At 39.2% G+C, this 14,244-nt stretch overlaps 1 protein-coding gene across 9 annotated transcripts in view; it reads left to right on the top strand.

Moving 5' to 3' along the window:
- sanbr (SANT and BTB domain regulator of CSR) overlaps nucleotides 1–14,244 on the top strand; it is a 139,232-nt gene that overhangs the window by 5,922 nt on the left and 119,066 nt on the right. For 5 of the 9 annotated variants that reach the window (XR_013888264.1, XM_080200375.1, XM_080200371.1 and 2 more), the window contains exon 2: nucleotides 4,973–5,139. The exons of 3 other annotated variants lie outside the window; for them this stretch is intronic. Coding sequence is in view for 5 of the 6 variants with exons in the window: in XM_080200375.1 (XP_080056501.1) it covers nucleotides 4,973–5,139 (167 nt within the window). In the remaining variant the exon portion in view is untranslated. Of the gene's footprint in view, nucleotides 1–4,967; nucleotides 5,140–14,244 lie in introns of all 9 variants that reach the window. One more of the 9 variants, XM_080200373.1, reaches the window with a different exon arrangement.

Raw genomic sequence — 14,244 nt, 5'->3', positions numbered from 1 at the left:
TCTGTGCTCTTATGTCACACGAGCGCATACCCAAGCAGCTCCTTTTTGGGGGAACTCTCTGCTGGAAAACGCTCACATGGAGGGCAGAAGAAACGTTTCAAAGACACTCTCAAAGTCTCCCTGAAGTCACTTGACATGGACACGACCACCTGGGAAACACTGGCACAAAACCGCCCTACCTGGCACTGCCTCGTCCTCAAAGGCCGTCAAGCTCACGAAGTAAGATGTATTGCTGAAGCACAACTTAAGCGTGAGCTGTGCAATTCCGGAGCCACCAGCACAACAATTACAGTGTCTACGCAAGTCTGTCCAATATGTGCCGGGACATTCCATGCCCGAATTGGCCTGATCAGTCATCTTTGGACACACTGCAACCAGCCTCAAAATGACTAATGGTGTCGAGGTCCTCATCAATGATGATGGACGAACAACAATTCAAATAACTGTCTGTCCTGCGTGTTTAAATTTTCAAGTAGCTGTCTGCATTAGAAGTCAGTGCCTTCTTAATGTCTTTCAACCCTTCATGTGTTGTGCAGCTATTTTATGCCAAGTATCCATCTTTATGATTTTTTTCCTCCACCACAGCTAGCAATTCCTGGAACAGGTCACTAGTCTGTCACTGGAGGTTATATTTTCAGGAGCACTGCTCACATGAAGCACTGCTGATCAGGAGTCGTTTAAAAGTTTGCTGAAGAACTCAACAGCAATCAAGGCTTCCCGCCTGGCCCGATGTGCTGGGAGATGTCAGTGACGAATGAGCCCATAATGGAGGTGCTGGTGTTGGGGTGAATCTACTTTAATAATGTTGTAGATGGTGTAACTCTCTCTTTCCTGGATTTCCTCAGGGTCATTTTCTTGGTGAATTTTTTTTTGAGCCTTTCTTCGGAGATCCTGCTTTCTTGTCGTCAGCCATGGTGCTATTTCATGGCTGGTGGTAAGAGTGGGAGGGATTCCTGATCAGCAGTGCTTGATGTGAGCAGTGCCCTTGAAGATATAACTTCCAGTGATAGACTAGTGACCTATTCCAGGAATTGCTAGCTATGGAAAGTGATGAAAATCTGCCTTAGTGCACCACTAGTTGCAGGAAGATGATTGGAATGGAAATGTGTGTCAGATTGCCTTTTAAAATTTTCCTTTGGAATCTGATTCTGAGGAAGTGTATTCCAGATTATAACTATTCACTCTACTGTATTGATTATCGTGTTTAGTTCTTTAACAAACTTTTAAACATCTTCTCAAATACTGCTGCCTTACGGCGCCAGGTTCAATTCCGGCCTTGGGTGACTGGAAATAAGATTTATGAATTAGACGAAGACCAATTTTAATAGGATAAGTCAGGATCTGGCCATAGTGGACTGGGAGCAGCTACTTAGAATCATAGAATCCCTACAGTGCAGAAGTAGTCTGTTTGGCCCATCAAGTCTGCACTGACTCTCCAACGGAGCATCTTACCCAGGTTATATCCCTATAACTTCCTGTATTTACCTCACTCATCCCCCTAACCCACACATCTAGGACACCTAAGGGACAACTTTTAGCATGGCCAATCTATTTAACCTGCACATCTTTGGACTGTTGGAGGAAACTGGAGCACCAGGAGGAAATCCACGCAGACCAAAAAGGGGGCTTACAGTAGATTCCAGGAGCTCAAAACAGTGGATGGCCTGGAGGAGTATAGAAATTCAAGGTCACTTTAAAAAAAATAGGAGAGTGAAGGGGGGCATGAAAAAGAGTGGTGGGTAAAATAAAGGAACTGATGCAGGAACCTCCCTCTGTGTCATCACTTCACTCAGCCAGCTTCGCATCCATGGTGCCACTATCTTTTTTTGTTACTTTGGCTTCAACTTGCTGTCAAACATATATTGTGGCATTTTATCAAACAGCTTTTGGAAGTCCAACTGCAACATATCAACTACATTGTCCTCATCAGCTCTTTTTGTTAAGTTATCAAAAACACAGTCAAGTTAGTTCAAGATTGTCGACATGGCTGTTCATTTTGTCCTGGATTATCATTTCTAAAATCTGTTCCACCACCAAGGTTAAACTGACAAGCCTGTAGTTGCTGGCATATATTTGTACCCTCTTTTGAATTAGTGTTTTCAAATTTGCAATTCTCCAGTCCTCTGGCACCACTGGGGCAGCACAATGCTTAACACTGCTGCCTCACAGCATCAGGGACCTGGATTCAATTCCGGCCTCAGCGACTGTGGAGTTTACATGTTCTCCCCATGTATGCGTAGATTTCTTCCAGGTGCTCCAGTTTCCTCCCACAATCCAAAGATGGTTAGGTTGATTGGTCATGCTGAATTGACCCTTAGTGTGAGGTGGAATTAGCAGGGTAAATACATGGGGTTAAGTGGATATTGCCTGGGTGAGATTGTTGTAGGTGCAGTCTCGATGGGCTGAATGGCCTCCTTTTGCATTGGAGGAATTCTGTGATCCGAAGTAGGATTAGAAGATTACGGCCAGTGCTTCAGCAATTTCCAGCCTTCCTTCCTTAATGTGTTGGGATGAACCTGATTTGGTCCTGCTGACTTAGCCAGAATTTCTAATGCTTCTTTATCAATTTTTAGCCTACCCAATATCTCAATTACCTCCTCTTTCATTAGGACTTTGGCAGCATGGTCTTCCTTGAAAGACAGATGCGAAGTACTTACTACCTCAGCCAGGCCTCCTCCATGTGAAAATCCCCTTTTTGCCCTTATTGGCCCCCTCCTCATTTTACTACTGTTTTGTTATTGATAAGTCTATAGGAAACTTCTGGTTGTATTTTCCGGTTGTTCCCTCCGGTGGGATATTCTGGTGCCGCTGACTGTGAACCCCTGCTGTGGGTTTCCCAGTGGCAGGGAAAAACCCCATTGACAGCAGCGGGACCAGAAAATCCTGCTGCCGGCCATTGGTGGGCCACCTCAGCTGCCACAAAACATGCCACAGGAGATGTGGAAAATCCTGCCCTTGGATTCCCTTTTACTTTAGCTGTCAGTTTTTTTTTTCTTATTTGCCTTTGTCCCCCATTCCTTTATTCACTTCCTCTCTGAACTTTCTATATTCATTCTGGTTCTCTGTGACACTTGATCAATGTTTTTTACATGTCCATATATGCAACATCTTCTGCATTACCTTCATCAACCTCTATAGTGAACAGACCATTTTCATTGGAGCAAAGAAGGCTAAGAAAAGATTGAAATGGTATTAAAAGTTATGAAGGTATTGATAGAGTGAATAAGGAATTATGATATATTTGATTTGGGAGTTAATTTTTATGTCAGTAAGATTGAGGAAAGAGTTGAGGAAAAATTTCTTGGACTTGCGTGAATAGAATGTTTTGCCACAGGAAGTAGTTGAGGCAATGATTATTGAATTGTAATGAAAAAAAGGGGATAAACACTTGAATCAGAGAAAGTTAAACTTGGGGAGGAACTTAAGGCATTTTGATTAGCTGCAGTATTCTCTAATAAAGAATTCTCTTCCCACACTTCTCCACCTCTTTCCTCCCTTCAAGATAAAAACCTATCTTTTTCACCAAATCTTTGGTTATATAATATATCTGTTTTTGGCTTTAATTTTGGTTTTAATTGGTTTTAATTTTAATCTGATGATACTGTTGTGGTCCTTGGGCCATTTTACTATGTTAAAAGTGTTGTATAAATACAAGTTCTTATTGTAAAGAACCAACACTGGTATGTGACTGGCCTATGTATTAAATATCTATGGATAAACACAGTTTGAAACTCTTTGTAAATAGCCAATGGAAATATAAACTGATGTGGCTGCAAGGAAAGTCTGAAAGTTTAAATGTCTAGTCACATGAAATGAGCAATGGTAGGAAGATGATATGCTGATATGTTGAAGATATCTAAATATTTATGATCAAATTAATATGAAGGCTGTTACAAATATGTTTCATATAATTGAAAATTATAATCTTGGAAAAAGGTTTTGAACTTTAAAGCAGCTGTCTTCTCATCACAATGTGACACATAGACAGATTAGCAAACTCACAATTATTTTGTAGTTGATCATATCTGTACAATATATGCCAGGCCTGCCATTGTTGGCAGATGCATCAATACTGTTTGCCAGCAGTGTCAACCTAAATACTTTGTTGGATTATATTGATGAATGAGCAAGTAACATTCAGGTAACTATAGCAGTTGGGGTGGCGGGGGTGAACAAGAAGGGATAGCTGTTGGTTCAAAGAATATAAAATGATGGTGAATCAACGTGCTACATGATGTTCTGATGGAAAATAAATTGAACCTATACATACGGTGAGATCCCGATCTTGGTTGTGTATTGAGGAATGTTAACCTGCATAAAAGGCAGGAAATTAACAGTTCTGTACGTCAACTAACATCTGCATTAAGCAACATAACGGACATTTGGGAGTGGGTACGCTGCCCGCCCACTGACCCATAGAAAAGCGTATGAGTATAGATATTTATCCTTCCTTGCTAAAGATGGAAAAATAAACTGCTGTAAGAAATAAATGACTGTCAAGAATTTGCCCTAGGAAGGGCACATACTATTTTTGGTGCTAGAATTTGCATCTTTTGTCTGTCCTCCCCAAATTAAAATCATTGTATGTGCATTTTTATGTGCTTTGCCAATAATAATGTACCTTTTTTTTCCACTTTCCCTGTATGCTTTGAATTTTATTGACATTCTACTAAGTGCAATGTAAGTAGACTTAACTAAATTAGCTTCAATGTTCCAGATGAAATTCTATCAGTTCAACGCAATTATTTCCATAAATTAATTATGTGTACATTATCTAGTTGATGAACTCACTAATAAAAGATACTAGTGCTTCTCACACAAAGAATATAAGTGTTTTTTAAACTTGTAGCTGGTAATGTAACTAAAAGCTCAAATCCAAAATGCTCAACTGGGGCTGCCTGTTATAACTAGTGATGCTACTGACAGTACTTGTTAAAATTTTTAACTAAATTGCTACTTTTTCTCAGTTTAGTAGAAAACAAGATGAGTCACTCGTGTTCAGTAAGTGTCCCATTTCTTTATGAGAATCGAGGATTGGTGTTGGATATGATTCTCCGCTCTTTGTTAGGAGTAGCTCAGACCAAGACTATCAACTGGGAAAGTGTAGCTAAACTCATACCAGGAGTCACAGCCAAGCAGGTACTGTAAGTTGCTGTTTAGTCTTTGTGATCTAAACAGCTTTCTACTTTTCCAATCAGAAATAAAGAATAATATATTGAAATTTATTGAATTAACAAATCCAATTGATTATTGTTGACATTACTATTTTTTTTCAAATATTGGTAACCTTTAAGATTGGTTTCATGGAAATGCTATTAAGCAATCTGGCTTTCTAACATTTAAGACCTTAGCATATATAGAAATTTGTCTTCAGATTTCTGGCATCATTTTCAATAAGGTCATATATTGCAATGATGGTTTCTAATTGTTTTGTAAACTTATAGATTAATATTAGTTTCTCAGTGGATAAGTTTAATTTTGATTGAATACTTTTTTTGACAAATAAGGTAGAATATGTTTCTTTTCACATTCCTTTTTAATTAAAGTTTTTCAGACAAAGGTATAAATTAAATAATTGCTCAAATATAATTAAATGCCAGTTTTCTAATGCTTAGCTACCCTTAAGATGGGAAATAACTTGTTATACAAAAGAAAGAAGGAGATGTATATGCAAAATTCTTGGTGCTCCTTAAAACATTATTTGCTTTCACTTATGATAATTTTAATCATAATTTTGAGGATAGTTTTCTATCAATTTGGAAACAGTGGATGGGATTTTCCATACCTCCCCACAGTGCTTCGCGGGGGCGGGATCTTCTGATCCTGCCGCAATCAATAGGGTTTCTTGTTGCATGTAACCCCCACCACCAGGAAACCTGCAGTGGAGATTCGCTGTCGGTGGGACCAGAAGATCCTGCTGGCAGGAATGGCTGGAAAGTTTGGGCCATTAATTTGACATTCTGCCTCATCTGGAATACTGCACTCAGTTTTGGTCACTGCACCTCAGAAAAGATATATCTGCCTTGAATGAGGTGCAGAGAAAATTCACCAGAATGATAATCGGGCTTAGGGTAGTAAGTTATAAATGAACATGTATTCCCTCGAGTATGGAAGTTTGAATTTCCTGGGTTAGAACATAGAACATAGAACATTACAGCGCGGAACAGGCCCTTCGGCCCACAATGTTGCGCCGACCAGTCTTATTTTTAAAAAAAAAACATTGACCCACTAATCTAAACCACTCCTTTTTCGTCCATAAACCTATCCACCAATCTCTTAAACGCCCCCAAACTAGGCGCATTTACAACTGCAGCAGGCAGGGCATTCCAGTCCCTCACCACCCTCTGGGTAAAGAACCTGCCCCTGACATCCGTCCTATAACTACCCCCCCCTTAATTTAAAGCCATGCCCCCTCGTGCTAGATTTCTCCATCCGAGGAAACAGGCTATCACCATCCACCCTATCTAAACCTCTAATCATCTTATATGTTTCTATAAGATCCCCTCTTAGCCGCCTTCTTTCCAGCGAAAACAACCCCAAATCCCTCAGTCTCTCCTCATAGGACCTCCCCACCATACCAGGCAACATCCTGGTAAACCTCCTCTGCACCCTCTCCAAAGCCTCCACATCCTTCCTGTAATGTGGGGACCAAAACTGCACACAGTACTCCAAGTGCGGCCGCACCAGAGTTGTGTACAGTTGCAACATGACGCTGCGAGTTTGATTGCATGCACTTCAGTATTATTAACCCACCACCCTGCTGAATCTTGACCCCTTGACCAGATCTTCAATCACGCCAATGTGATGTCTTCCTGGGGACACAAAGTTCTGGATCTAATGGAGTTGCTCATAATGTTAAATATGTTTGCTAGGGTAGATGAAGATAAATTATTTCCTCAGGTGGAAGTGTCCAGACCAAAGGGACATAATTTAAATTAGAGCTAGGCCATTCAAAAGTGAAACCGGGGAGTACTTTTCTCATGCAGCAAAAAAAGTCTGGAAAGCTTTTTCCAAAAAATACTGTGAATGCTATGACAAGTGGAAATTTCAGGACAGAGAGGAAGAATTTTGTTACTTAAAAGGTATTGAGAGATATGGAACAAAGGTGGATAAATAGAGTTGAGGTACGAATATGCCATGAGCCTAATAGACACATCATATTTGAAGGGCTAAGTTGCCTATTCCAGTTCCATATATTCCTATGACTGTTATTGGCAGTGTAGTTATATGAAGCAAATGGGTACTGGAATTATGAATCATATTTAATGTTAGTATAATACTGGGTTTGCAAACTGCAATTTAAATGCCTTTTTAAATGAAAATACAGATATGCAGGAGAAAGACTATAGGGTTTCAGATGTTGTTTATAAACAATTTAACAATTACAACTTACAGACTGACATCACCTGAACTGTCATTGTAATCATTTTTAGTTGCATGGTTTCTTATAATGAAGGAAAATGAGGATATAGATTCTGGACAAGAAGTTGCCCATTTAAGATGGAGATAAGGCATTTCTTCTGAGGGTTGCGAAGCTTTGGAATTTTTCTCTGAGATAAACATTTTTGAACCATAAGATTGTCAAGGGGCTATGGAGAATAGACGGGATGTGGAGGTGAAGCCACATTCAACTTATCTATGGTTTTACTGAATGGCAGAGCAGGCTTGAGGGGTCACATGGCTTACCTTTTCTTATGTTCTTTTGATTATTTTGAGAATTCACTGCATTCTTCTGTCAGAAAAATACTGTACTCTTGTGAAAATAGTGTGTAGCATTTTAAGTTCAGAGTTCGCTTTCACAGTCCTAAAGAGGTACCGGGAGCTGCTTATTTATTAATATTTTATTGCATAAATGTCTAGTAACCCCAGTTAGGGTGGCATGGTGACTAACTGCACCTCAACACCAGGGATCCAGGTTCAGTTCCCAGCTTGGGTCACTGTGTGGAGTCTGCATGTCTTCTCTGTGCGTGCATGGGTTTCCTCTGGTGCTCCAGTTTCCTCCCACAGTACAAAAAACGTGCGGGTTAGGTACATTGGATCCACTGATGATGAATTTAGCATGGCCAAACAGGCGCCGGAATGTGGCGACTGGGGGATTTTCACAGTAACTTCATCACAATGTTAATGTAAGCTTCCTCGTGATACTTAAACTTATCTCATAATTGGTATTTCAAATATATAATGTTGCAACATTCTATTATGGTGATTGAAAAGGAAGAATCTGACCTCTGCACCTGTGCTTAATTAAATTGCAACTTAGAATTGTCATCAGGAAAGCAGTTTGTTAGGGGTTAGGCACTTCATCCCTTTTCTCAGTTTTGAGTGTTTTCAAGAGTGTAAAAAAGAGAAGTGCTAGTCGTAGTACATTCACTTGGGCAGAGAGCACATCAAGTGACGTGGTTGCAGATTGAGTTTGGCTGGATTGGAATTTAGAAGCAGAACGTATCTTAGTTAAAGTCATAAGGGGGCTAGAAGGTATACTTTTATTTAAATTGAGGATGCTCAGGATTGAGACTAACAAATAGATTTTGGACACTCTGGACGTTGAGGGATATGGAAATCTGGAACGTTAAGGTAGATAATCAACAATGATATTAAATGATAAAGCAAGCTCGCAGAGTCATATATTCTAATACAACTCATTTTTCTTTTCTCCTTTGAGCAGAAGTATGTAACCATATGGGCTACAATAAAATCAGAATAGAAGTACAAGAATGGACGGTGTGTAATCCCTGCTAGATATTGCAGTTTTAAATTCCAGTCATTGACTCAGGAAGGCACATTCATAGGAAGTGTCTCCAAATCTAATGACCTGAGCTGAAGATTTCAGAACTTTAGTTGGAGACATTCAAATACATTAGAGGTTTTTGGAGCTAGAGTTTTTGTATTGGGCGTAGTTTGCATGCAAACTGAGTCTTTTGATACTTTGTTGCTTCCCAGGTGGTAAAATGGGGATTATGGAAGGGGAATGAGAAGAGCCAATCATAGGATTATGCGAGGTATTTTCACTAGTTCTGAGGAAAATGGGAATGCTTTCACTAGGATTAAAACTGCATCTGACAAAATGAATAAATAGAGAAATGAAATTTCATTTTAAACTAACAACAAACGGAAAGGGAAAATAAAAGTAATCCAAATAAGTAAGATAGGTTGAAATTAATATGATTTGATATGCAAATATGAAGGTATGCCAAAGGAAATAGGAAGTAAAGGATGAAATTGAAATTGAGTTATAAGCAAGTTAAAGACATGACGTATTGCAACAATGAGGTGCGGGAAAGGAACTTTGGAAGGAAGAAGCAATTATGTTTAAAAACATATAAATTTAACATAAAAGAAAACTGGATGCAAATAGTGGCCGTGTAAGATTTCCTATTGGGAAAATAACTGAATATTTGTGAATGCCAATTTTGATCTTAATTTATGCTGCTGTTTCCAGTAATACTAATTGCACGACACCAGGGTAAAGGAAATCATTATTAGATATTAGATATTATAATATGTAAATAATTGGAGGATGTTCCTGAGATGTGTATATTTTAGAATAAGCAAATTCAGCATTTTTTTGAATTGGACAAAATGTTCCATCTCTTTCTATTCGATGACCAATGGCGTCAGACAGGGCTGTGTGCTCGCACCCACACTATTCAGCATGATATTTACTGCCATGCTGAATGACACCTTCCAGGACAGTGTTGCTGGAATCAGCCTCAAGTACAGAGTGGATGGAAAGCTTTTCAACCTGAGGAGACTTCAAGTTATTACCAAAGTGAAAGAGACTGTTCTGAGAGATTTCCTCTTTGCCGATGACTGCGCCCTGTACGCTGGCTCAGAGCCCGAGATGCAAGTCAGTATGGACAAATTTTTCATGGCTTGTGACAACTTTGGACTCACCATCAACATTAAAGAGATCAAAGTCATGCATCAGCCTGCTGCTCATGCACAGTACGCAGAACGCATAATCACAATCAAAGGGCAGAAACTACAGGTAGTGGACCAGTTCACTTATCTTGGCAGCACCCTCTCCCAAGCAGTGACTATTGATGCAGACGTTAACTGCAGAATAGCAAAGGCAAGTTCTGCTTTTGGTAGACTGCGCTTCACTGTATGGGAACATCGAGGAATCAGCCCAGCAGCAAAACTGAAGGCCTTCTGCGCCGTGGTACTCACTACCCTCCTGTATGCCTGTGAAACGTGGACTGTGTATCAAAGGCATGCAAGACAGCTCAATCATTTCCACGTGCCTTGTCTTTGCAGAATATTACGCATCAGATGGCAAGATAAAGTACCAGACACTGACGTTTTCTCTAGAGCAAATCTACCATCAGTCCACACACTGCTGATGAGAGCACAAACCCAGTGGGCAGGCCATGTCATCTATATGTCAGACGAGTGCATATCCAAGCAGCTCCTTTTTGGGGATCTCTCTGCTGGAAGACGCTCACATGGAGGGCAGAAGAAATGTTTCAAAAACACATTCAAAGCCTCCCTGAACTCACTTAACATTGACACAACCACCTGGGAAACGCTGGCACAAAACTGCCCTACCTGGCGCTGCCTCATCCACAAAGGCTGTCAAGCTCACAAAGCAAGGTGTATTGCTGAAGCTCAACGTAGGCATGAGAGGCACAATTCCAGAGCCACCAGCGGAACAAATAGAGTGTCTACACAAGCCTGTCCAATATGTGCCAGGACATTCCGTGCCCGAATTGGCCTGATCAGTCATCTTCGGACATACTGCAACCAGCCTCAAAATGACTAATGGTGTCAAGGTCCTCATCGATGACGACGGACGAACAACATTCGATGATTGCTTTGATTAACTATTCTCCAATTCCTCAAATGTATACAAATATTGTCTGTTTGTAACACTTATCCAAAAGTAGCTAGTTATCCAAAAGAGCTAGTTTTTTGTGTTTCTTGTGTTTAAAGCTTTGCAATTAATTCCTTTTGATCTGTGTTTATTCAACAGTTGGGGACCTACTAAATTCCAAACCCCCATATAAGCTCTTCTAACTATTTTCTTAAAATTGTTGATAAATGACAGTATCATTGAACAGGACATTTATCTGATCCTAACGGTAGCAATTATATATTTTGCCATACGTTTCAAAATTTATTGCTACAATTTGGGGATAAAGAAGAATTGGATTGTAACTCTTATCACATTTAATGACTTTGTACTGAGAAATTATTTAATGATAATTAAATCAGAAGGGATAGATTTGAAGTGCTCCCAATTCGTAATCATAAGAAAATGAAGGTGAATGTTTTAAAAATAGTGCAATGTGAAAATATTGTCATTTTTAAATTGTCATTGCCACAAGCAATGACAATTTAAAAATGCATGTCTTTTATGTGTTGGAAAGGGACAAATAGCTTTGGTTAATCACGTATTTTTGAATTTAATTTATAATTTAAAAATTTAGAATGGTAGGGAGCTAAATGAGTCTGATGAATAAATGTTTCATTTTTCTCTGTATGTTATAGGCAGTGTAAGAAAAGGCCTGAGGTAAATTTGTTGTAACCCACCCTACGAATATGAAGTTACTGGGTTTTACTACAATTTCTGCTGGTCTGGTTTTTAGACTTACGCATCATAAAGTAAAACCCAATTTTTTTTTCTCAGTTTTTCCCCTTGTATTTTTTGTGTATTGATTATTTTATTAACTTAGTTTCAAAGTAATCATTGATTATGATAAATAGAAACCTTTGGCTCTGTTTATTGATATGTTCGATGATCTCATTAAAGTCTGCAATGACCAGCACATTTGTTCACTACAAATAATTTTAAAACATCTACTTACTCCAACCCTTTTGCTCTCTTTCTCTCTCCCACCTCCACCACCCACCAGAATTATTTCTCAGGATGTTTAAGGAATGCTGTAATAGTTTTCCAAAAAAAGTCTCCTTGAAATTCACATAGTTGTAATCACATTAAGTTTACCAGTCTCACTGAAGAGATCACAAATCCAAAGGACACCTGTGCACTGAAAGGTTTGAGTACAAATTTACGCCCATTCTGAATGATATGAATGAAGGAAATGTAGTTTGTACAGTTGGGGGAATAGAGCTATGCTGTTGTATGATGGAGACTCTAAGAGAAGATTTTGGAAAACTGATATGCTGAATTTTCTTTGATTTTTTTTTGGTATCATGAGTCAATTACACCCAAATTTCCATCACCTTTTGCATCAGAAATCAGTGTTGTGGTCCTATTGAGCCATATTTTGGATGCAGGTTGAAAGGAATCCCAGACCTTAATATTTTTATGTGAGATGAAATAGTTAAGAAATCAAATAAAAACAGAATACTGGAAATACTCAGCAAAGTCTGGCAGCATCAGTGGAGACAAAAACAAGAGTTTATGTTTCAGGTCTGCGACCTTTCATCAGAACTCCAGTTTTACTTTCCATAGATGCTGCCAGAGTTGCTTTGTATTTCCAGCATTGCCTGTTTGTAATTTCAGACTTCCAGCATTGGTAGTATTTTGCTTTTGTAGATGAGAAACCAATATTGGTGAAGGAACACACACATCCTGTAGAGAGGGCTGATGTACACAAAATGTTTAGAGTTAACATGGTTAAATTATATTCCCTCTAATTGTAGGAAGGAAGTATCAGAGGAAATCTGGAGATAGTTGAAGAAATAGATAGGAATAACAGTTGTTCTGTGATTTTTAATTACCAAGTCACTGACTGGGCCAGGAAAGAATGTAAGAGGAGAAAAAGGAATCTTGCAATGTGCACACTTCTTGCGAGTATTATGGTATTCCTATATGGAGAGAGGCATTGCTGGATAATAGTTTTGAGTAGCAAAATAAATTGAGTAGATCAGTTAAATGTGGGTGAATTAATGGCCATAATATATTATGATCCACTGTGTGTATAGAAAGAGGAACAGATAGCATTATAAAAAGCACACAGTTGTGATAAGGGAGAAGTTATGCAGATGGCTGGCCTTGTTTGAATAAAGAGAGAAATTTGACATCAAAGATAACAATCATTGAAAAGCAGGTTTCAAAGGGTCAGCTGAAATAAATACCAGTAAAATAGGACTGCTTAATGTTTCAAGATACTGTGGACAAGTAGAGGTCAGAGCAATCATATCTTGAAGAAGACGGCTTGTGTCGTTATGGAAATGATAAAGATTGACAAAGTGGTTTACAGAGTGAGTATGAGGAGACAATCTCAAACAAAACTTAGATAATGTATTTTACAAATCAGTTAAAAAGTGATGTGACGTGGGACTTCTGAGGGGAGAAAAAGTAGTTGAGAATGAATGGCAATTGGTGGATATATTTCAGAGTCATAGAGTAATTTACAGAAGAAGGTCATTTAGCATATCAGGTCTGTGTTGGCTCTGCTAGAGCAAGCCAGTCAGTCCCATTACTGTGCTTTATCCCTATAGCCCTGCAAGAGTTCTTCAATGGTACATTCAATTTTTTTTGTTATTGATCATCTCTGCATCAATCATCCGTGACAAAAGTTGCAGATCATTACTGTTTGCTGCATACATATGTTCTTCTTCATATTCCCTCCTGTATCTCTTGCCTAAAGCTTTGAATATGTGTTCACTAGTCTTGTACCATCATGTAATGGGGGAGCAGTTTTTCCTTGTCCACCTTTATCCAAACCTGTCAAAACCCCCTTCGATCGCCTTTGCTGTGTCAAGAACATCCCCAGCTAATGGACTCTGTAGTATTGAGCCCCTTTAAGACGTGAGGTTTGAGGGTCATGTGACCTGTTCAACCAATTGGGCCAAAGCTTAGACTTGAGCGTGGAATCACCAGGCAGTCTGGATGCTGGAACCAAATTAATCGATAGCACCTTTCTTACTCTCTGTATATAGTTTTTCCTGTTGATAAATAGTTCTTTAGTTACTCCACTTAGTGGTCGCCACTCTTTCCAAGATATTACAAAACCTATTCATGTAAGTACAGTATCCCATCATGGAACCATTATTGGAAATCTCCTCTGCACCTTTTCAAAGTGCCTCAAGTCCTTTCTAAATTGTGGTGACCAGAACTGGATTCAGTACTCAAGTTGTGGCCTAGCCAGAGCAAGAAAGCATAACCTCCTTGTTTGTATTCAATACCTCTACTTATGCAGCCCAAGCTCTCGTATATTTTGCCAACTGCTCTCTCATTATGTTCTGTCACCTTCACATGCATCCAACAACACACACCCCCCCCCCCCCCCAATTCCCCGGTCTCTCCGACCCTGCATGCATTTTAGAACTATG

The sequence above is a fragment of the Carcharhinus amblyrhynchos genome, chromosome 12 (assembly GCF_965287045.1).
Source record: "Carcharhinus amblyrhynchos chromosome 12, sCarAmb.v2.hapA, whole genome shotgun sequence".
NCBI classification, from domain to species: Eukaryota; Metazoa; Chordata; class Chondrichthyes; order Carcharhiniformes; family Carcharhinidae; genus Carcharhinus; species Carcharhinus amblyrhynchos.
The sequence above is the reverse complement of the archived record's forward strand: the minus strand, read 5'-3'. Positions and strand labels throughout refer to the sequence as shown.